Source organism: Bos javanicus, chromosome 22 (assembly GCF_032452875.1).
Source record: "Bos javanicus breed banteng chromosome 22, ARS-OSU_banteng_1.0, whole genome shotgun sequence".
In the NCBI taxonomy this organism is placed as follows: domain Eukaryota; kingdom Metazoa; phylum Chordata; class Mammalia; order Artiodactyla; family Bovidae; genus Bos; species Bos javanicus.
The window spans coordinates 38,787,351-38,812,510 of record NC_083889.1 but is presented as its reverse complement, the minus strand read 5'-3'; the positions used below and the strand labels follow the sequence as shown (position 1 = coordinate 38,812,510).

Sequence of the window (25,160 nt, the reverse complement as noted above, 5' to 3'; positions counted from 1 at the left end):
AGTGCTCAGTTACTAAGCCACAGGGATCACATGGTTTCTGCACACAAGCAGCACCTTGGCTTCAAATGCATTTCCCAAAAGAATCCTTGGACACATTTTCAGAGATTTTTAGGACTCATGCCCTCTTACATCTGCTTACAGACGCATTAATCTATGCAGCCTTCTTTGGATTGGGGCGGTTGGCATTATGGATTTGTTAATTGCTGATACAATGTACTTTCTCCGCAGGCCATATGTGAAGAGCAGCACTGGCATTCAAGAAATGTTAAATAATAATGTAAATGAGAAAAATTTCCAATCCCAATAATAAAGGGATCCAAGGAACATTGACGCAACTTGCAATCATCGGAGCTGTTTGATTGCCTTGTCACTGTGGGACAGTGACCAAAGTGATGTTAATCTAAATGTCATCTAGAAAGAAGACTAAAAATATTATGGTGAAAATTAAGTACTGCAACCTTAGGAGCTGATTTAAAAATTAGAAGATATAGCAATTTACATCTGTGGATTTGATGATCGCCAAGAGCAACCAGCTGAACATACTCACATTTTCCTTTTCTTTCCCCTCTCTCTTTGCAAAAATGGGTTGTTTTAAAGAGCTAGTTCAAACTAATGTTCCTTCAATCAATGGTTCTTAAATGCTGCTACATATAAGGGTTTAAAACCAAGATGCTTAGGTCATATCCTAGACTAAATCAGAACCTCTGCTGGTGGGGCTAAGGCATCAACATTTTTTTAGGCTCTTAAAGTGATTCCAATATGCAGCTAAGTTTGACCACCAAGGTCTTGAATAAGTAGGATCTGAAGACTAAATGCCTTAGAAATACCTGGGGAGGAAATGATTAAAAAGGGTAGATGCCTGGCACCATTGAAGACTTACTGAACCAAATTATTTGAAGATGGGACCTCATTCTTTTCATTTTTACAAACTCCCCATGTGATTTCTGTGACAACCCCTGCACAAGCTGAACATCGGTGTCAAGCCTTTAGACACAGAATATGTCTGTATAAAAGAAACCAAAATCCAAATAAAAAGGAGAAATTTCATCCCAACACCTGGAAGTTTGATGTTTTGGGTTTTGTTTGCAGGGGGCTGCCCTGTGCACTGTAGGATCTTCAGAAACATCCCAGGCCTCTACCCACTAGATGACAACAGCATCACAAAGTAACAATCAAAATGTTTCCAGACATCGCCAAGTGTCCCTTGGGGAAGAGATCACCCCAAGTCAAGAATCTAAGAGATTCCAGACATGTCGATGATTCCATTATCTTCCACTCCTTGGAATTATGAACACTGAAATTGACCAGGTATGTCTACCCTGGATTAGGTGTTCTGGATTCAAGTAGGCAATTAGGCTTCCCAGGTAGCACAGTGGTAACGAATCTCCCTGCCAATGCAGGAGATGTGGGTTTGATCCCTGGGTCGGAAAGATCCCCTGGAGAAGGAAATGTCAACCCAGTCCAGGAGTCTTGCCTAGGAAATCCCATAGACAGAGGAGTCTTGCGTGGGGTTGCAAAAGTGAGAGACATAACTTAGAGACTAACAACAATAACAGGCATAGTCTCTCACAAAGATGCAGCACAGGCTTCCAGAGAAGATGGGATAAACTCAGTCACCAGCACCTGAGTGATCACTGATGATGTCTAGCGCAGCAGGGCTGGGTCCTGCCTCCATGTTTGGGGCTGCTGAGTTATTAACAGGTAAAAAAAAATTAATAAATGGACAAGAAGCTACGTTTTACCTAATCTAAAGTTGGTTGTGAGATGACAACAGGAATGGGATCTATTGTTGAGTTAAATTCAGTTACAAGGCAATTTGTTTCCATGGGTTATGAGTTCCTTCTTACTGTGAGTCAAAGAAGAGATAACCTGTCCACATGCAAGCAGTGTTCATCCTGGTGAGAGAGGTAGGAAAATATTTTCCAGTGTTAATTGGTGCTCAAAGGAACGTCTCCTCTAGGTGGCCCTAAGCTCCAGATACCCTCTTTTTCTACAAGGTCAAAATCACCAGGTGGGCCAAGACTGACTGTGGACATCTTCAGGACAAAAATGGAAAATTTTAATTAATTTTTAAATTAATTTCTTTAATTAATTCAGATGGCTGCTACAGTAGGTCACCTGGAAATGTTGAAACTCATATTCAATGGGCTGAATTTGCATCTCAAACCATACAGAGTGCTAATGCTGGGCAGGTAATAAGGCAGAGAAGTTACAAATCCAAGCTCCAAAGATAGAACAACCATGTTTGCTATGTGAACCATGTTCACTGAAGACAGTGATTCAATTTATCTGAGCTTCAAACTCTTCATCTGTTAGGTGACAGAAATAATAATACAGATCTCACAGTGATGCATTAAGGATAAAATGAGATAATATATGTAAATAGCACTTCACACAGTACTTTGCATATAGCAAACACATTAAATGGTGACAAGTAGCCTTATTTTAATTACACTTTATTTATGAATTCTAACAATGGTCTCAAGAGGCAGGTCAGGTGGTCTGGTATTCCCATCTCTTTCAGAATATTCCACAGTTTATTGTGATCCACACAGTCAAAGGCTTTGGCATAGTCAATAAAGCAGAAATTGACGTTTTTCTGGAACTCTCTTACTTTTTCCATGATGCAGCAGATGTTGGCAATTTGATCTCTGGTTCCTCTGCCTTTTCTAAAACCAGCTTGAACATCTGGAAGTTCATGGTTCACGTATTGCTGAAGCCCGGCTTGGAGAATTTTGAGCATTTCTTTACTAGTGTGTGAGATGAGTGCAATTGTGCAGTAGTTTGAGCATTCTTTGGCATTGCCTTTCTTTGGGATTGGAATGAAAACTGACCTTTTCCAGTCCTGTGGCCACTGCTGAGTTTTCCAAATTTGCTGGCATATTGAGTGCAGCATTTTCACAGCATCATCTTTCAAGATTTGAAATATCTCAATTGGAATTCCATCACCTCCACTAGCTTTGTTCGTAGTGATGCTTTCTAAGGCCCACTTGACTTCACCTTCCAGGATGTCTGGCTTTAGGTGAGTGATCACACCATCATGATTATCTTGGTCGTGAAGATCTTTTTTGTACAGTTCTTCTGTGTATTCTTGCCACCTCTTCTTAATATCTTCTGCTTCTGTTAGGTCCATACCATTTCTGTCCTTTATTGAGCCCATCTTTGCATGAAATGTTCCCTTGGTATCTCTAACTTTCTTGAAGAGATCTCTAGCTCCAAAATCACTGCAGATGGTGATTGCAGCCATGAAATTAAAAGACGCTTACTCCATGGAAGGAAAGTTATGACCAACCTAGATAGCATATTAAAAAGCAGAGACATTACTTTGCCAACAAAGGCTATGGTTTTTCCAGTGGTCATGTATGGATGTAAGAGTTGGACTGTGAAGGAAGCTGAGTGCCGAAGAATTGATGCTTTTGAACTGTGGTGTTGTAGAAGACTCTTGAGAGTCCCTTGGACTGCAAGGAGATCCAATGAGTCCATCCTAAAGGAGATCAGTCCTGGGTGTTTATTGGAAGGACTGATGCTTAAGCTGAAACTCCAATACTTTGGCCACCTCATACGAAGAGTTGACTCATTGGAAAAGACCCTGATGCTGGGAGAGATTGGGGGCAGGAGGAGAAGGGGACGACAGAGGATGAGATGGCTGGATGGCATCACCGACTTGATGGACATGAGTTTGGGTAAACTCCGGGAGTTGATGATGGACAAGGAGGCCTGGCGTGCTGCAATTCAAGGGGTTGCAAAGAGTCGGACACGACTGAGCAACTGAACTGAACTGAACAATGGTCTATTTAACTTATTATAGCCCATGGAAGATAATTTTAGAGATTGATGGAGTATACAGATGTTATGATTCTATGTGCTCATTTTGCAGATGAGAAAACTGAGGCACCAAAATGAGATATGATCATCTTAGATTTATGCAGAACAGGCTTTAATACTCAGATCTTTAGAATCTACATACAGTGCTGATGTGGTACAAAGAAGAACTTTAGACTCAGAATATCTGGGTTTGCCACCTCAATTTTCAGACATTCAGTTTCATCATCTGCAAAATGGGTATAAAAGCACCTTACCTGAAAATGTTATAGCAAGTGACATGTACGGAGTCAGGAATATATTAAAAGCATTTTGTAGACCGCAGAATATCACACTTAAGTACAGATATTTAAGATTATGATCTTTTTGTTCCTTAAAAAAATAGCAAATATAGACCCTTATTTGTATAAGCCTCAAAGTACCACTCACAATCTTTCCTGGTAGTTTTTCATGGCACAGGAAACAGGTCAGGCTCCAGGAAGTGCAGCCATTTGCTCTCTGCTCCGCTTCAGTGCTGATCATGCCAAAACCAGCACCTTGGACAGCAGCCAGAGAAGCCTCCTTTTCAGGCACCTTTAATATTCTGCATTTTCTTACCGACTGCAAGCTACTTCTGCCCTGCACTCTGACCCACACAGGGAAACACAAAAACTCCACTGCACTTCTCTCTGTGTACACTGCAAGTTCAGAAGATGGGTGTTCCCATGAAATCAGGGCTTTCTTTGACCTTCACTATTAGACAGGCATATGATGATCTATTGCCTGCTTCATTTTCTAGGAAGTGAAACTGGCCTTTTCATTTGGTCTGCCTACAGTGAACTGTGTGAATTTTAGGACTTAGAAATTTTCAACTGAGCAAATTCATAGTGAAACATAGAGCACAGCTCCCTGAGAATTTTGTGTCCTTTGGCAATGTCAGGGTCAGAACATCCATTTCAAAACCTCACCATGAAACTTTAAAATGTCAGTGTTAATTTGAGGCGAGATAGGGAAGGTGAAGAAGGACATAGTGATAATGCTGGATATAACTGTACATCTACTTCATTTACTTTAAAAGGGAATAAAAGCCACCGATTCGCCATTTTACCAATTCACAAAGAGAACATCTAAAAGACACAGGAAATAAGAGAGGATAAACAAAATCTTAGAACTTAAAAGCATTTTCAAGGTGACTTCATCATATAAATGGTTCTATGAGGAGTCATTAATTTGGTGACATACATTACTTTGTGACTTTATTATAAACAATTATTTGAAAATGGATTACTTTAATGGTATAAATGTAGAACTGAGAGGGTCTGCTGAAAATGATGGACCTACTATAAAGGTATAAACTCATTTTAAGCCAACCCATTTTATTTGCTCCTTAACCATAATTTCAAAATTATAAATCATGGGTTGCTTATTATGAGTGACTTGTTAAGGTACCTGGCCCCTAACTAGATGCCACCAAAAAAAGCAATCTGACTCATGCTTCTGTTTACATATTGCACGATTAGTTTTTTTCAATATGAACATGCCTTAAGAGTCACTAAATACCCGATTCAAATTCAGTCCTAATACATGATATTTTTGCCCATTGCTAGGGTTTTTTTTTAAGTGCACCTTCAAACAGAGACTTCAGGAATACATAAAGCTTGCTGTTTGCTAAGGCTGAGATTCAGCACAGATGGGGGAGAGGGAAAGGTCACAGACATCCCAAAACACAAGCCAATACACACAAAACATCTTACCTTTTAGGCTCTGGATTTGCCTGGGTTTTGGGATTTTTTCTTTTTTTGGATTCCTTTTTGGTATCTTTTTTAGCCTCTGGTTCAGATGGGGAGGGAGTTTTGCTCCCTTCAGGGTCTGTGTTTGGTGGCAGCCCACCAAGGTATGCATGCATTTGTTGACTTTGGAGAGGGGGTGGTCGCATGGAGCATGCACAAAGTATGGCCAGCCATGGGAGAATCAAGAGCACACATACATGCACAAACAAAAGAAAGAAAAAGAAGGATGCATCAAACAGCAACAGCAAATGCATTCGAACTAAAATAATAAGCAAAAAAAAAAAAAAAGATGCAAACTTGCATAAGGAAAATCAGAACTGAAAAGAAAATAAGAAATCCAAAACTGTTTCCATGACAAGATGTATAAACCTAACTGTGAATCAAGTGGCAGTCTTACAATATGAAATCCAGACAATGTGTATCATAATTCATGATGATGTTTACCAGGGAGTTTACAAAAACACTTCATTATTTTATAACACTTCCTTATTCAGTAACATATGTAGAATACAGTGTGACAACCCAGAGAATATAATGCAACTTCTCTCTCTCTCTTTAAAGAATTCAGTCCAAGAGGCTGTAACAGATAGTCATCAAAGTGTACATATTTATAAAAAGCAGAATTATGCAGAGATAGTCCCCAGGTATCAGAGTTTTCATGAATATCTTTTATGCAAATGAAAGGTCATGTGCTGGGCTAGCAAACCTGGTAACAATGGGAGGTGATGAAAATCTTGTTGCCTGTTAAATATTCAAACCTACAGTGCTATTGTTACCCAGCTCTAAATGTTGAAGTTGCATCTCATAAAATCTACCAGCACTAGAGAGAGGAAAAGCACCGAGCCAACCCCACAGATATTCCAGAGTTGTATAGCTTGCAAAGATGACTGACATGGTCTGATTTAAAAGAAAAAGTTGTCAATTCTGGACTCTCCCATGTAAGAATTTCCCCAGAGCAGTGAGTTTTTTACTGCAGGCTGGGTTTCTGAAGCCACCTAGTTTTCCCTGGGTGTGCCTTCCCTGGCTATTGGTCAGCGTTCACGGGGTAATGGAGGCTTCTCTTTATAGTAATGTGAGGCTACACACACTGGGATAGTAAATCACTGGCTATGGCAGTGCAGAAATTTATTCCGGGTCTTCAGAGCCAAATGGTACCATTCTTAAGTTATTTGCTGCTTTTTGCATTATTTAAAACACGGATCTTTTCCTCCAGGAGCTGGGCAATGTCTAAAGAAAGAAAGTACTTAGTATGAAGTTAGAAGAACTGATGTTTGGTCTTGTCTGTAAAACCTATAAACCGAAGGGGTTGACTACACCATGATCTCAGATCTCCCAGCTCTCTGGTTAAACTCAGTGTCGTGATTATCTACGTCTCCCAGCATCACTTTGCTTGCTTCAGCCCTTAAGTTTCCTCTGCTGAGCATTTGTACATGCTCCTCCTTTTGCCCAGAACCACTCAGCTCCTACTTCAGTACTCGGCCCAAGCATCAGCTCCTCAGGGAGACTCTCCCAGCATCCTGCCACCCCATCTGAATCATGGTCTTTCATTAAATGCTACCATGGGATTTCATCCCTGTTTCTCAAAGAATCAATTTCTCTGTAACTCTGCCTTTGCTTGATGTCTAGTTTTTGCTCACCATGTACGCTGAAGGTGTATCAGAGACCACTCTAGAAGTCCTGTTTGCCGTTTCTGTTGAGACTCATGAGAGGAGAAGAAATTCAGACCTGTGTGTATGTTCTTTGCGTTTGTGTGGCTGGTGTGTGTGTGTGTGTGTGCGCGCCCACATGTCTGGACTACTGAGCAAATAGGAATGGGTAGACTAGAGATGACCCTAAGAGCAGGACCAGCTGTAAACCACTGCCAGCACCTTAAACATCTTTTTAAAAGGAATACCCCTGGACACGTGCCTACCTGTTCCCATGGACGTGGGATGCACAGAAGGCGAAGCTATAGTGAAGGAGGGTTGGGTCGATCATGGCGCCGTTTTCTGCCCGTTCAAGCAAGTCTCTGAGGTAGCACAGATGTCGGTGACACCCTCGGACTCCGTTCCGGGCGCAGTACTCGTCTAGTACAAACACCTGGCCAGGACTGAACCAGCCCTGATTGGGGAATAAAGGAGAGACCTTCTTTCAAATACAGGTTGGGTTTATTTAGGGGAGAGCTCTGCAGTTGGGGGTGACTGGAGAAGGGGGTTAAAAATAGCCAGAGCCAACACCTCCTGATTGCTCATTAAGCCCCAGTCACTCTGCCACACGCCATGTGTGCTAGCTGGTTCGGTCCTCACCAAAGCCCTGTGAGGGAGGTGCTGCTCTCCCTGGTGGACGGATGGGAAACCCGAGCTCAGGGAGTACATGCAATTTCCCTAGTGTCCCACAGCTAGTAAGTGATGGAGTGTGGATTAGCAGAGGGCACGATTCCAGAAACAAGAGTCTCACCCACTGCTTTAACACTGAACCATAAACCCTAAGAGCACTGGAGTGGGGCTAGGGCAAAGTCTTGGTTACTGATAAGAGAAAATAATAACATTAATGCCTTAAATTGGTACAGTGCTTTACCCTTGACAAGAGCTTTTAGTTGAGCCCATGACAACCTTGAGAAGTAGACAGGGCAGGTTTATGTTTATTTCACAGATGAGGAAATGAAAATAAGAGCTCACAAATAATACAAAATAGCCAGGACTCAAACCCAGCTCTGTCTTTCTCCATATCTTCTGTATTTTTAATACTCTGGAGCATTAATAAATACTAGGATTGATCTACATTCATGCCAGGACTTCATAAATCCTTTCACTTTGGAAGAAAAAAAATTTTTTTTTAGATTTTAAAATGAAGATAATAACAGAACTTTCCAAAAAAGAACAACATGACTTTAAGTTCTCAAGTTGTGAATCATATATGATTCAACTAAACTGAGAGGAGCTTCCTGTGCCCAGGCTGAGGTTTTATATTCTCCCTGGCAGTTATTTGTTTTCTTATTATGTATTTGCATGGTGCAGGACCACGCAAAACTCTGCTCTAAAAAAGAATCGGGCTGGAATCTCTGATGCAGAGCACATTAGGACGTGCCATGGTGTAGAAACTGCTGCCTCCACCAAGCACTTAAGAAAAAAGATGCCCAGTAAGGCCCAGCGACTTGCCACTCAAAGTCACTCTTGGGACAAGCCTGTAAAGAAATCACTTCTTTCAGTCTGAGTACTTTTCTGAAGCCAGAAATAAAAATTGAGGTGGTACTTTGTAAGCTGGGAATTTAGGATGATCTTAAATATAAACCTAATTTTACTTTGAGGGTCTTCTCTGAGTCATCTTTTGAATATACCTCTCCATCCTGGGAGAGAAACGGCAAAAGGAGAAAGTGACTGGGTGGCAGGTAGAGGCCACAGAAGTGCAGAACGGAGGCCCCTGCAACACTCGGATCTTGTGCTAGGGGTCCGGGGAATCTTCGATTGACAACATGCAGCTCAGCAATGCATCCGACGAAAGACGGCATCTTTCCTATTTCAAATGATAAGTTACTGCAGAGGGCGGGAGAGTAGTTGAGGCAGTGGGCTGCCCCTATAGGCAACTTCTTTGCCACTCCATCTGCTACCCCAAATGCTAAATCTTAGAAACAACACTGCTGTGAAAGATTAAAATATATTTTCTACGACTCAGATGACACCAAGTCTTTTGTAGATGCCAAAATAGCTGCTTTGAAAAGAGTTGAAGAAATATCAATTAGGAGCTCAGTCGAAGACACAGAAAAATTTATGTATCCCTGCTGGTCGGTCTCCAAAACTGACTGGAAAAAAAGACTGTAATAATGAGAAAATGGAATGTATGGAGGCAGGAGACGAGGTCCTCTTAATGGCTCTTATTTTCTGAAATTGGGGGACGACGATTAATACATACAGGTATACAAATGGGGAAGGAAACTATTTTACACTATTCACAATTAATTTGGGGTTTTGGGGCCTGAATATGACTAACAGGAAGCGAGCTTCAGAATTTCATTTCTGGTTTAATTCTTTAGACGGCATTCACTCCTCAGGGATGAATGTCTTAGCGAAACAGAAAACCGAAGAAAGTACGATTTGAAAAAAGTCTTGAAAATAATACGTCTCAAAAAAATTCCTCAAGAGACTAGGAATTATATATAAAAGGAAACGATTTAAGTTCAGAGGCAAATTCTTACAAGTTTCATGAACACAATTTATAATGACGTGAATAATTACATAATCACAGAAAACACATTTGAGAAAAACTGCCTTGCAATGCAAGGTAAGCCTTTTTTTTTTTAAAGTCAAAATGATGTATTCCTTTTCAGTTTGGCAAAGTTCAGACTTCTGATAATGTGATTCTAAACCTGAGATAATCAATGAATCTTTTATGAGACAAAGATTAATAAATTATTCCACATGATCCTGCTTCTGTTTTTTTGGACTATTTTATCTGTCATTTTTATATTTTGGCTTCTAACAAAGAACAAAAAAAAGAATTTAAAAGAAAAATTGGAACAGACTTAGGAGAAAGCCGTATCATTTAAAAAAAAACCCCAGATTTTCATTATATTTATGTTGCTATCAATAAAATGTTAACCTGAGTTAATTAATATTAACAATATACAGATATATTCATCTTAGTATGTGGAGTCAGAGATGAGGCTTTTCCTCTGTGTAAAGCCACTGTATCCTTTCCCCTCACCTTTCCCATCTATAAAGTGGGATCAATAGTCTATCTTTAAAAAATAACAATTTCTGGTTTGCAGAAGAAAATAAATTGAGTCTTTTTTAAATTGCATAGCATAAAGCCCAAAATGTATCTTCAGAAATCCAATAAAGACATAATAGCAGTCCTTTGCATTTAAATGATTTAAATCTAGGTTTAAAACAGGATTTTAAGAAATACCCATGCACTTGTGGAAGAGTTCGACTTCTAACCATCTTAAGCACCATAAAAAAATTCCCTCAAAGGGTATAAAAAATGCTTGGAATACTATGTAGGGAAAAAAGCCACCCAAACAAACAAACCCAAACCCATTTAGCTTATGTAAGGGGAAGTGAACTTTATTGACAAATCATTTTAATCTTTAAAAATATAAACAAAAAGGACCCATTCATTTCCGAGACAGGAGCACAGGGTCTTATTATCTGGGGTGAGGTGGGAGGGGGATCTTGAAGACTAAGAAACCAAGGCAATTTTTACAAGTTCTCTACAAGTAGGTGCCAAACTCGATTATCCTCTTGAGAATATTTCTCATGTAGCAGCTGAAAAGGGGGACGCTCAGATAGGGAGGCTGAGGAATTGGATCTGTCTCTACTGATAACTTCCTCCCGCTCTGTCTTCTTTCTTTGGTAAGGAAAACTATCTCAACCCAGGAAATCAAAAACACATTTATAATTGTTAAAGAGGCTCCGTAATGGGGAGAAGAGCTTCTGACACAAAGGTAGAGAAATATTTTATCTTTCAAAATGTTATTGCATTTAAATTGCTGTAGACCAAAGAATATACTTGCCAGGCAAGAATAGGAATCATTAAGTCTGTGATCCAAAGTTAGGCGTTGCACCATCTCAAAGAGGGAAGCGTGGTCAAAGTTACAGGGGTTGGAAGAGATAAATTCATCCATGCCATGTTTTTGAGCTCTATCTGCGTCTGTTCATTTATACATGTAGAGAGAGACACAATTTAGAGAAACATCGCATTTTCTTTGACATTTCAAATTACACAGGAATTCACTAAGCATTACGAATGCTAGCTGTTTTCCCGTCGCCACCCACCAACATCCCCAAGATACTCTTTTTACCTCCCATTGTCAACTTGCATCACTTACTGGTGAGTTTATTGCATTTCGGCAAAAATATATTGGCATCAACATGTTTATCAAATGATCACAACTCTAGTGCATTTATGTTGTTCTTGAAAAACTAAGCACACGACCGTAACTTCGCCTGTGTTTCACCAAACACTGAAAGCAGATCGGATCTTTGCTTATAAAAGCCTATTTAGCTTTTCGATTTTTAATAGATTCTGCCATTCCAGTGGTTATGTCTAGAGCAATTTCTCTACAATTACTGGGATCATCTGGAAAAAAAAGGGTTATGCTGATTCTCAGCCAAGTGACAATATTAGTATCCTCCCCTTTCAAATCCCCGTGGCCAATTTGGTTGCACAAAAGATTTGGGTCCCCATCCTCCAAAATTAAAACAAAATAATAACAAAAGATTTCCACTGAAACCTGGAGAATAAGTTCACTGGGAATTTAGTTAGTGATAGCAAAGGACACTGCCTGAGATAGTGTGCTTACTCAGTTAGCAAAGCTTATGAAAGACAAACAAATTTACTCAGCAAGGGCTATGATCTGCCATTTATTGTGAATTAATAGTCTCAATGTATTCACACTTTTCCTTACAGGGTGAAGGCTGTAGGCAAAACCTCCTAAGGGCTAACTAATTAATCTCAATATGTGTAACTAAAATAGTCTATATTCAATCGGCAAAATAACTCAGAGAATTCAACTCAAGTGAGACCAAGCAAATCTCGGAAGAGAAGGGAACGAAGGTCCTAGAAATTAAAAGAATCGGCTCACTCCATCTCATATTTACTCCCTCTCCTGAAATGCTGCAAGGAAAAAGAATCTTAAATCAAGCAAGAGTGTATTCATCTCCTTGCGTGCAACATTCTCCTTGAATACAGGCACCTGCCAGGGACCAGCGATGCTGTCAGGACATGCAGAGAATGGATTTCTGACTTGAGAAGGTGTTTGAATAATATTTTCAAACGTGGCCTTCATCCCAGGCAGCTTTTTTTTTCTTCCCTGCTTGGGGGCTGACTGAAAATGGGGGCTATAGTTACAGTGTAGTATTAAGATCATGATTTTCCCTCATATTATTAATTTTGTGTATCATTCCAATCTACATGCATGGTATGTCAGATGTACGCCTTCTTCCTATTAGGTTTTTAAATCTTCAGTCATCTTTCAGAGAGGCAGCAAGTGGTCAGTGTTTGAACAGGATGTGTTGTTTATGCCCAAGACACACGAAAGCAACAGTTTCCAGAAGGCAAGTCGAAGGATGTGTGTTTTAATAGGCAATTCGCTCCTTTCGGAGGATAAAACACGAGATTTTGGAAGGGCTATCACATGGGCAGGGATTTTATTAGAGAATCTGCCTCTTTGCTGGGTCAATTGCCTGAGATTTGTCTTCAGGAAAGTGCTTTCAATTTGGAGGTTAGGTGCTTAATCTTTTAGCATTCTTTTGTTTGGTAATGTGGTGTCCAAGCTGTATTTCTCTTTTGACTCAGGATGGCTGGAAAGAGAGGTGGCCAGGAAGTTGGTTCTGGGGAAAAAGCTAGCTGTTTCTGCGGAGTCGGGTGGGGTGTGTGTGTTTCCCGTGGCCCAAGGCAAGTGGTTTGAACCTGCTCCAACTTTAGGTGTCTTCCTGCAAGATGACACTCCTGTAACCCAGGTGGTACCGCTCCATTGCCTAGGACAAATCTGTTCTTTTAGCCCCATCGTGTCAGTCCCTGGAGAAACTAACAGTGGGCTACACACCCATTGCTTGTCCTGTTTCATCCTCATAAAAAGCCTCACTCACGCCGTGCCTCCCAATTTCTAGCAGATAGATGAGGCGAGTTTCGGCCAGCACCAGCTTCCTGCTCTCAGATCTCCCAGAGGAGGCTGCAGGCTGACCAACTAGTCAGGCCGCTCACCTTGCCAGCTTGGCTCTGCCATTTTACTGCTCTTCAATTATGATGACGCAAACGGTCACTCAGCTAGAGAGAAGAGGACTCTCTTTTCGGCTGTTCAAAATATAGCCCGTGTTTCAAGTCTCTTACTCTTTATCTGTTGAGCCTCTAGAAAACTTGGTGATGAACTATTTTGCTTGGCTGCCAGTTCAGGAAATGGATCTGCAAAGAGAGCTTGGCTCCTCTGTGGAGACCCGGGTACAGACCCACCCTCCCGCCTCCCCCATCCATCATCACAAGACAGCTTCACCACGCTAATTCTTGGCTTAGACTTCAGAGAAAGAACAATTTCATTTTTACTGACAATTTAAAGCAGGCTTTAAAACAGGCTTAAAATCCGCCTGTTTTCCTTTTTTGAAAGTAACCTATCAACATAGAAATTCCTGTTTCCCTTCTTCCTCCTTTTGTCTCTTGTCAGTTCACATGGTGAATGAGCCTGGGACTGAGGGAGGGGGCCTGGACGCTCCTGTGAGAGCCGGTTTTAAAGAGGTGCAGGATACTGGCGGAGGTGCTGATCTGTCTGAGCCTCAGTTTCCTCACGTGTAAAAGGAGCCAAACTTTCAGTTCCCTTTCTGCTTCACTGTCACTTAATCATTCTTAAGGTCCTTTTCACAACTTCCATGTGTGGGGGATGGAGCTTAATGTAGTGGGAATTTCCAGCAAGTACACCGAGCAGCCCCTGGATTTTGCTCACATAGAATCATCATTTACTCAGAATTAGGCTCATTATTTCAATGGTTCCAACAACTCAAGAGTGCTTAACAGGGTGGCTGGCTCCCATGAAATTTCTGAGAGTTTCACTGAGTTTATTCTATTCGGGGTGGGGAGGGGGGCGGGGAAGGAGAATCGGTAGGTGGGGAATGCTATTTTACGGTGTCCGTGGAAGGGATGTGATTTTGAAGCTCCATCCAAACATGGATTTTGAAATTTCTGTTCTCTGCTGTGCTCCCAGCACCGACAATGGAACCTGGCACACAGCAGGCACTCAAGACGTATGTGTTAAAATAATTTACTAATATCTCATCGAAATAAATAAATACATTTGGTCAACAAATATTTTCTATTTCTTGACTTTCGGAAATGTTGACACATTAAATTCAATAGGAACAATTTATCTGAGGTGGGACAGCAGGTGCTTAGATGGCTGGGCTTAGAGGGTCACAAAGACTGAATGTAAGGCCAGCTCTGCTGTTAGAAGATCTGAGACGTGAGGAAGTTGACTAATGTTTCCGAGTTTCATTTTCCTCACGTGTTAAGTTGAGAAAGGTGTTTGAGTCTACCCTCAGAGGTGGTTGTTCACAGGATCTGGTAAGAAGAATCTGTGAAGCACCTAGGTACCTAGCATATACTAAGCATTCGCCTCAGCCGTGAGTGGACGAGCAGGCTTCTCACAGCTCTCAAAGTCAGTTGGTCTAATATTCTCAGAGAGCCAAGGCTGTCTCTACTTTGATCACTAATGTTAGTTAGAGGTTGCCTCTTAAAGCATATTGTTTCTAGGAAGCTGAGAGTCCTTCCCAAGCTCTCTGCTTTATGCTTCTCCTCTGGCCCTGTATAATTAACTCCTAATCTCTGTCTCTGTGTTTTTGCTGGGTGATGTATTTCTCTGTGGTCAGAACACACACTTAAATTCCCTGATAGATAATATGTTTCTTGAGGGTACGTTCCTGATCTGTTATTTTTCCCTTCCAGCTCCCAGAGGAGCCAGGTCCTTAGGAGGTATTTATTAACTGACTTACTCTGACACCTCCATCCCAGGAAACTTCTCATCGACTTTATTAAGGAGTCACACACATGGGGATTCAGATGGCATCTTGCAAATCCCAAAGTGGGAACATGTGCTCTTAAGGGGGAAAAAAATCTTATAAAAGGAAACAGAATTCTAGGTGCAGGTGTCTTTGGATACCATTCAGATTGTCTGCCTGTGTCTCCATACATGTCTAGGGCCATATGCATTACATATGTTGTCTATTTTAAAATAAAACACTGCAGCGGTCCAGCTGTTCTAAATTCTGTTTCAAAGAACTTGTGGGTGCTTCTCAAGCAACACCATCCAGTCATCCTTGCAATGGCCCAGTCTGTTCTTCCACAGTGCTGAACATGAAAAACTAAATGCTCCGTGCAATCCCATTTTGCCCTGTACAAACGATTGGAACAGGCTGATGAGAGAAAAAGAAAACTCCAATGTTGACATTAGCAAGGGGAAAACAGCCCAGAGCAAAAGGGTGAGAAAGTCAATTCCTGGATTCAGGACACCTTGGGATCCATTCCTTTGCCAATGTTTGGCATGTGTCAAGGGAATGCAAATGAATTTAAATACTAGGCTGAGCAAAACAGAATTAGGAGGGGAAAGTAGAAGCTTAAAGCTCTAATGAGGTTTGGATTAGCTCTTGCTTTCAGAGACATATACCAATGTTCTTTTTCATTAGTATGTGTGCGTTTTTTTTTTTTTTTTTTTTTAACTTATTTAAGAAATCAAGGACTGACTGAATTTTAAGAATTTACTTCAGTCTTAACCTTTTTCAGACTTGGCTGAATAGTTGCTAACTCTTGCTCGGTTTGCAAGGGCTTCACATGTACTGAAAATGGGCTATGTAATTTCATAGGCTTTGGAGCGAGGGCATAATTCAACACATCTTCCAAACAATGCTACTTGTTTCACTTCTGGGCTTTAACTGTATAAAGATATTGAAGTCCTCTACAGCATGGGCATAGGAGAATGGCTTCACACTGAACTTAGATGAATAATGGTGCCTAAACTACATTTATAAATTTAAGGAACTATCAGTGGGCATCCATGATAAAGGAAAAGGCTGACAGACACACAGACTTCAGGAAGGCAGGTATCCTTTCAAGCGGAAACTAACTAAAATCTTTGCCCCAAGTTTGCTCGAAAACAATTTTGGTGTGGCATTTAAGGACTATTGTGAAAATCACAGTTCCTGGAATGATATGATTATGTGGACTTTACACTCTCATTTAATCTGCTTAAATTTCAAGTGATGTTCATCATTGACCATCCTATCGTTTACCTGTTCTTTAACCCATCACAAGGTTTGGGTTTACTTCATGTTTGATATTTTCTCCCTCACAATGGGAAAGCACATATCATATTATTTCATGATCTCTTAATAGCAAGCATATTTGTGTGATCTTGTTTCTGATCCAAAAAAAATTTAGATAAGTTTGCAGTAAGGTCTACCAAATGGAATTTTCTTGAGGGGAGTGGATAATATAGTTTTTCAATTTTCATTTTATGGAGACTTTATTATCCCAGCAGCTCAGGGAATGAACAGAAAAGGTCAAATCTCTCTTTTTATTTTGTAATATTACATTTTAGAACTTTTTATAGGCTAAAGAAAAAATTCTGCTGTTGAAAATAAACTATGACTAGGTTGCTAATAAATTGTCTAAGAGAGGCTTCTTTCTCTACTGAATCCCTTTTATAATAAACTAGAGGTAGCTGTTTTATCACTGAAATTTAGAGCACAGTTATGGCTGCTGTTACTCCTGATGGATGCTTGAGGCAAGAGAATAGCTAATGTAACTATAAAGTCATTGTGAACTCAAACTGCAAATTAAAAGGTGACTTTGTATCTTTCTTATATGGAAAATGTGTGCTTGTCATATCTGCTTGACAGTGTAAGAGTGGATGTATAGTTTGGACAATAACGAACAATGACAGTAGTCAACCTCATCAGAAGACATGAAATAAAGAAATGACAATGATTGATGGCAGCTGGCTGTTTACAGACTTTTCTAGAAGAGTTTTTCTTGGCTTGATCAAGTAATAACCAGGGGATGTTGCTCCCTGCCTGAGCTCTGCACAGGAAGCAAAAGACTGGTCCTCCCCTGCCTGCTGCCCTTGAGAAACAACTTAATTCTTTCATGGTCTCTTTGACTCAGTCAACCTAACTTGCATGGCCAACACCAAAAGGCTTCCTCAGAAGCTATTAAGGGCCACACTGCATTTTGCAGAAATCACTGACAGGACAACCACGGGGATAAACATGTGATGTTTATTTCAATGTTCATTTTTGTGATTCTTCATAATGCAAATGCTTTGAATAAAAATCATCAGAGATTTTTGTCAGTGATCAGGAAACAAATAAATGATCTGTAATTTTCCCTGCTTTACTTACAATTTACAGAGTACTTGATAATATTTTTATGGCACTGCAGCATGAGCTAACACAAATTTTCGAGAGTTGACTAATTAATAATGTCTCCTATAAGTCACTATAGGTAATGAAAACAGTTGACTAGTGAACAATATGTTAGATGTGCCTCAAGTAGGTAACAAAGAAGTGACCCTTCATTTAATATGATCTATTGAGAGCCTACCACAGTATTTGGAAAATTTTGGACCTTACTATGAGAGTCTATTCTTTTAAAAAGTCATATACTTTATGGAGAGAAGAAAAGTGATTTATAGTGTGGTTTGGGGTCATGCAAGTTAATACTGAATTCATTCTCTGATGTTGCATTCCTGCAATGTAGTAACTGCAAGTTGACAATACAAGAAGATATAGCAAAAAATCTCCTCAGACAAAACTCTAGAAAGGAATTAGGCAAATGACTATTTGGAAGTCCATTAGGATATCAATGTGTTGTTGGGCAAATACATGTAGTTTTATTAGAAAAAAATTCACTCAGTCATCTACTTATCCATCTTATAGATTTTTTTTTTTAAGTATAGCAAAATCCTAAATTTTCACCAAGTTCACATTCTCCAGTAAGCTTTTAAAAATGCCTCATCAGACATGTAAAGGAAGGAAAGTTAAATTAAGAATTAAGTATCTGCTTGGAGTGGTTAAAAAAAAAATCTGTCTGCTAGCCAGGGGTACATTTATGCAAAAGAAAAGAAAAAAAGAAAAGAAAGGAGGGGGAAAGCAAAATTAAGAAACGAAAAGAATCAAGGACTATTATTAAATGGTCAGGAGAAATGATGCGACCTACAACTTCTAAGTGAGCGTTCAGAATACTTGAGTACATATTTGCCTGCTCTCTTGACCAATTTTTCTAGCTCCCTCTAATGTCAAGTTTTCCCTTAACACATTTTTGGTGACTGACTTTTTCCTCTATGAATAAAGGAACTGTATACTCTGTTTTAGTAATAAATAGTGAAGAGAATGATTTTTCTAGTTTTAAAGTTTCTTTTTTCCTCTTAGAGGTGTAGTTTTAGAAAAATGAATACAAATACAAATGATGTAAAAAACGTTATTGTTGTCATTGTTCTTGGGAGAGCAGTGGAGAGAGATTTGAGACCAGAGGTCTAAACCCTCCATGACATTGTGAGATTGTGAATCTGAAGCTTCTGTGAATAAATTACATGATTTCAATTGTGTCCTCAATTTCTTGCTTTTGTGTGTGGTAGCTGCATGTTATTATATCTCTCTTTTCAAAATTAACCTCCATTGGGTCTTAGAGTACACCCTCAATTTAGGCAGAATGAATTCTTTCATGTTCAAATAATGCATTTACTTTATTAATTGCGTTCTGCAATTTCTTGGAGTCTTACTCAGTTACCACCTTTGGGTTTCCTAGCCCACCTTTCTGTTCGTTAAGGTATCCATGGTTACCACACCATTGGTTCCCTGACCATTCTAACCTTTGGAATGGGAAAGGAAAAACAACAACAACAACACATCATCAGAGTGCAAAATGATCTGTTTTCAGGCATTAAGCAGTCAGGTAGCTGTGAATTCCATGAAACGAAGGCATTCTTTGCCATTTCGTTGTGATGTTCATTAATATTCTTGGAATTAAAAAAAAATAGGAGATGTTAATGGTTGGCTTTACTCAGAGGATCATTTGATGCCAATATGAAAGCCAAGGAGAGGAGGCAATTATGCACACATCACATGCATCCTAGTTCCAGTATGGAAGCTTACATTTCCAACCTAAGGTCAGGAAAATTACATAAAAAGTTTTACTACAAAGTCTAGACATGAGGAAGATTTCAGAGGAGAGGGAGGAAGCACATTGCAGGTGTCAGATAATCTAGTCTGATTATCTGAGCTGTGCTAGCTATAGGGGAACACTTACCCTTCAGTCCAGCTAGAAGTTAGCAGGGTAAGAAGGAACAAACCAGAATAACATAAAGACTAGCAACAAGGCTCAGGAAAGCAGACAGGAGTTCTAACCTAGCAGCTAAAGTTCTTGGGTTCGAGCAAAGATTGAACAAGAAAACTTAAATGAAACAAAACAAAAACCAAGAAAACCAAAGCCAACCCCCACCCCAAACCAACAGTAACCAAGGTCCCCCTAACTGCTCAAGGCTGTTCAGGTGGTAGCAAAACTAGAACAATTCTCAAAAACATCCAACTTTAGGGATTTATGATGTGATTAACAGTTATTAGTTGAGAAACAGACATTAATATGAGACTCATTGCAAGTGACATATCAAATAATCATTGACCAAAATCGCAAAGCTTAAAATTCCCACTCCCCTCCCAGTCTTGAAAACAGAGGTACTGGTCTTCACTGTTCCTCTAACACACACTGGACAGGGGTCAGGTGTTTCAGTGAGAGGCCACTTGGTATAACAAATTGTGGCAACACTCAATTATAGATTTGGATGTCATTTCCAAAGTAAGCAACATTTGCCTTAAGAAAATGGAAAATTATAAGTATTTGTTGTAAAAAGTTGTATAGGTAAGCACTGACAATTTTTTTAAGTTTTAACCAAAAAAAAAAAAAAGAGAGAGAGAGAAAATTAAATCAACAATAACACACACCAAAGAAACCACAAAAGAACAAAAAAGTTGTAAAGTTTGGTGGAACCCTCCCCAAATTATTGTAGAGTCACATAGAAACTCATGAATAGCAGGATCTATTTTTTCCCAGTTTTCCCAATCCCATACAAATACTCCACTCCACTCTTAGACGTGTCTTTTCATTTTGAAATCGAACTTCTGAAGTTGTAAAAGAAGTAAAATCTGCACCCGGAAGTCTGTCAAACTGAATTTAGAAAGACCCAAATAAACTCATGATACAGTCAAGTATCCCAAACTGTAAAATGTTCCATTTTCAAATTTCCCTTGAGCAGACAGCGACATGACAAGACTGGAGTGTTTATTTTTCTCTATCCAAAAAACCGCTTGCATTTTTCTGTTAGCTTCCCTTTGCCATGTAAATACTAACACAGTGATTACAAAGTTAAACTCATTAAAAAGTTTCTTCATCATTCACTTGCAAGGATGGCAGCTACTTTGAGTAAATATTCGAAACCAGGGATTTAATGAGATGTGCACGGAATCAAGTATTTAACAATGATCCTTACCTTTTGGAAGTCAAGGAAATCTTTTTAAAATGCAATACTTGATTGTATTTACTCCTTTCGTTAGAGAGTCTGTGACTGACAATGTTTGTGATGTGACAAAATAAACTGAGGTATAGACTGAGAAGCAAATGTCAGTGAAGAGTCGACACTTGCTATTTCTCACTATGCTGTGATTGTTTTTCAGTTTTCTGTAATCTTGCTTTGCAGTACTAGGTAACCAGTTTGTCGCAGTGTGCCCAGGACTAAACAGTTTCTGGGACACAGGACTTTAATTGCTAGGATAAGGTAAGTTTTGGCAAATTTGGATGAGCTAGTTAGGATTCTAAGTATGAATAAACACTAAATCTGACTTAGTATAAATCTAAAGCTAATCTGTTTAATGGTGAGGGTTTGAATTTAAAGGTTTAAATGCAGCTTTGCAGTAACTGTTACGTAACCTTCACTCTATGGCAGAACCCGCTCAGTATGATATACCCACCACTCTCAGCAACGTTTGGGTCGTTTTGAACAACTACTCAGTGACTCCACAGAATACAAAATTCTTGGATCCTGCTTGGATCTTTCTTGTGGGTTTCATATACTCTTGACTGGAAATGATTGGGGATCAGATATAGAAGTTTGGGTGAATTAAATTCTGACTAGATTACGATGCTAGTTTCTAAAGTATGGGAACAGAGCCTCACTTTCTGGTACTCTGGCCACAGTTTCCATTAAGTGCCTACACTAGCAATAGGTAAAAGCCTGGAGTAGTTGAGGCTCTGCTTCAGGGGTAGTAAAGTAACTATGGGGTTACTGGGCTTAACGCTAGTGGGTTGAATCTCCATGTAAGGAGTGTCACTGACTGCAGGGTCAGAAGCATACAGTTGTGCAAAGCGGGCACTGCACAACTCAAGAGGCACCGTTCACACTTTTGTCTGTGGGAAAAGAGCCTCCTGAAGGGCACAATCTGCATGGCTGAAAGCAGTGGCCTTCTTACAGAGCCTGGTAGGAGGGGTATGCCTCATACTCTCCAGAGACCTTCTGTTCCTAGGCAGAGATGAGGAGGTAATAGAGAAGGGGGTGGCTCCGGCAGCAGGTACTGATAAATCCCAGGGGCATGACACCCCTGACCTCACTCACCTCCCAGCCTGCCTCACATGCTCTTGAGGGATGATACTACTTATCCTCATCCCCCCATTTTAACTCTTAGAATTCTGCTTTGGATGCTCTATTTAATAAAAGCTTCCTCTGTCAACTAGGATAGTAACATATATCAACCTTGCGTGCATGCAAAAAAATCTTCTAGCTGATGCCTACTGACCAGATTCTAATTTCATAGCTAAATGAATCCTACCCACAGAGGAAACTCTAAATCATGAGCCCTAGTGTATTTCCATAAAGAGGCATGCATCCCCTTCAACAGCCTCTTTCAGTCATCACCTTTATAGAATCTGTGTCTGCTCTCCATTTCATTTTACCCCTGAATTTCCATTCTCTTTCCTATACTAGAGAGAAAAAAGTGGGCTGATCATGAACCAAGTACTAACTTCTTAATCTGGGGAGACGATAGAACAGACACACTGAATGTAAGGTGAAATGACCTCAGAAGAAATGGAAATTATTTGGAAATAAAACTGAGATTTTCCAAATATCGCCTGTGATACATGTTTTATGAGGTTGATTTAGATGGTGATCATAATTAGGCATTTTTGTTTCCTCATACAGAGATAAGTCCATCTCAGAGGGATATGATAGGATGTGTTGTTTCAAAATTCATTTATAAGGAGCCTGTTAGGCCAGGTGAAAGAAGGGATTCCATTACAGAGGAACTTTTATAATTAAGTTAATATTGGGGATGTTTTATTTCAACTAATGACTAAACCATTTACAAAGAGATGCTTCTTTTCTTTCTAAGTGTCACAAATGTTGCAGGAAAAAAGAGTAGGAAACTTGGTGGTGGTCAAGGTCAGAAGGGCTGTCCCTCCTCCACTGAGCCCTTCCTCGAGTTCTTATTTGTTTAGGGTTTTCTGTGTGGAAACCCACACGATTGTGTGATTATTTACACTGTCCCACAGGGAAAGCATCTTCCTTTAAGATAAAAACCCATCAGTACAGGACAAGAATCCTTGGGAGCACCTGATGGGTAGTACTTGTCATCCAACAAGAATGCTTCCCCACCAGCAAAGGTGTAACAAGATTTAAGAACACAGTCTGGTTAAATGGAAACAGACATGGCAGTGGAATTCATCGAAAGGGAATTACCTCTACTTTGTTGCTATAGCGAAAGAATCATGTGGTCCACGTTTTAAGAGCAACTGGGGAGAGACTGTGTAAAAGCACTGGGTTCAAGGTCAAGTTTCCGATGAGGGACTTTCACACTTGCTTTCCCTTTTGCTGCAATTCTTTCCCCACAGATGTCTGTGGGGGTAACTTCCTATCATTTGGGCTTAAGCTCAGATCATCTGTGTTATATTTCCTCTCCCCACTCACTCACCAATGCATGACATTGTTTATGGTGTTTCTCAGTGTGTGAAACTATCTTACTATATATACATATTTTAACTTGGTTTACTGTCTAGACTTCCCCACTGGGCTGGAGGTATCCTGAGAACAGGGATCTCCTTGTCTTCCTCATCATGTCTCATCACCTAGACAGTTGCTCAGTGAACTACACTGAATGAGCAGGTGCCATGCTAAAGACAAGACTCACCATGATTATCGCTGAAAACTGATGTGTACCCGAGCTCTTCCTAACTGACGTGCATTCAGGGCATGGCAGACATCTCTACTTAGGGTGAACGCTTGTAACTAAAGTGAATTTGGTGCTTTATGTTGCCAGTGTTTCCATTTTCCTTGTTTCAACAAATACCTGCAGGGGCATGCTGTCCTTCATCTTGCCCTGTGCATCTACACTGTCCCAAGATCAAAATCATCTTGGTAGCAAGATGGCATGGGGACAGGGCCAGAAATTAAACTGATGCTAAGCTATAGAGGGGAAGACACTGGAATATGAACTGGGACTGTTGAGGAGATGGTTTCATTTCTGGGTTCTGGTGTCTTAGCTCAGAATGGGGTTTTAGATGCTGTTTCTTTTTCTTGTGTGTGTTCCTGTGTCCCCACCCCCCACCCCGACCCTCCCCTACTGCATGTGATAATGTCATCATTTATTTATTTATTTATTTTTTTGCATTCATCACAAATAGTATTAAGTGTACTTTTAGCAATGAATAGTAAGAGTCTTTTGGATTGCTTTGGGATTCCTGTGTTGATGGCTGTTTCATGGTTTACTCTTTACGCAAGATACATCATTTATTTTAAAATGGTTCTAAGTTGCATGTTAAAATTTATTTCAAATTAAGCTCTATTTTAAAGTTACTTTTAATAGGAAGAAATGAGGCAAGGACATACATAATCTACTATATTTGAAGGACTCAAATACCTGTTTGGCTGTGAATTCTAAATTCTCATCAAAACAAAGAGAGAAAAATCCACCTGAAACATATTTTTCTTTGTTTAGTCCTGGAGGAGGGGATTGTCAAGTATTGCACTTTAAAATTACTTTTATCTAACATTTTTGTCCCAACTCTTCCCCTCTGAATTCACTGTTTTTTTTTTTTTTTTAAGGCAAACATGATTTTGAGCATCCTTAATATGAAAGCAACTAGATTTTCTAATTCAACTTTAGAAGACTGACTTTACTCTACAGAACTAGTTTTAACAAATGGCATATTTACTTACAAAATTGGGAGATGGGGGCGTCCAGCTGAGGCACATTCCCTCCCTTGGCGTTTAGTTTCTGGACTTGGGTTGGGGGCACAGGCTTGTGCGACTGCCCAGTGGCCCGATACATGGCTTGGACCCAGAGAATGCGATCTTGCTCATCATCACTTGCAAATATCACGGTGTCTCCTTCCTTGACTGCATTGAAGAAGGCTCGGCCACCCTCCAAACCTGGATTAAAAGGGAAGAAAGACTACTAAGTTGAGCTGCAATGTTCTCAGCAGGACTAAGCTCTGAGCGGCAGGCTCTATGCTTTTCCTTGGGCTGGAGAAAAGAGGTGCATCTGTTTATCGAACTATAGGATAGCTAGTCTGATACCATGATGTCCAAGAGGCATTTGAGCCTGGCTGTTGTCTCCTGCCACCTTTGTCTTATTGGGGACAGAGTCGTCAACTGAACTGCCTAATGGCAGGGTAAGTATCCGTCTACAAACATTCTATTACTTTCCTCATTTTTAAAAACAAGCCAAATGACAACAACAGAAACGCCTCTTGACCCCGCCTCTCAAATCCACAGCCTCAGGGACGTTTTGGACTCCTGATTTTTCTCTCACTGCCCATTCCAATGAAATTCTGAAGACTCTACTTTCAGGACATTACAACAGAATTTGACCTCTTCTTCCTTCTCCAGGGCTGCCACTCTGAATTCACCCACATTCATCTCTCACCTGGATTATTCTAATAGCCCCCTATCTGATCCATCTGCCTCCACCCTCACTCTCTATACTTGACCCTCCAGATGGGAGCCAGGGTGATTGGTGTAGCCCAAGAGTCAGGTTGTGCCATCCCTTTGCTCAAAACCTACCAGTA

At 40.1% G+C, this 25,160-nt stretch overlaps 1 protein-coding gene across 18 annotated transcripts in view; it reads right to left on the bottom strand.

Annotated features, from left to right (window-relative positions):
* Positions 1 to 25,160, bottom strand: part of CADPS (calcium dependent secretion activator) — a 471,340-nt gene that overhangs the window by 129,297 nt on the left and 316,883 nt on the right. For 11 of the 18 annotated variants that reach the window (XM_061396481.1, XM_061396488.1, XM_061396484.1 and 8 more), the window contains exons 11-14: positions 24,310 to 24,522; positions 11,083 to 11,219; positions 7,504 to 7,691; positions 5,556 to 5,714 (exon numbers count right to left, since the gene is read on the bottom strand). In XM_061396481.1, the coding sequence (XP_061252465.1) occupies positions 5,556 to 5,714; positions 7,504 to 7,691; positions 11,083 to 11,219; positions 24,310 to 24,522 (697 nt within the window). The remainder of the gene's footprint in view (positions 1 to 5,555; positions 5,715 to 7,503; positions 7,692 to 11,082; positions 11,220 to 24,309; positions 24,523 to 25,160) is intronic. The other 7 variants (XM_061396489.1, XM_061396493.1, XM_061396498.1 and 4 more) reach the window with 1 other exon arrangement.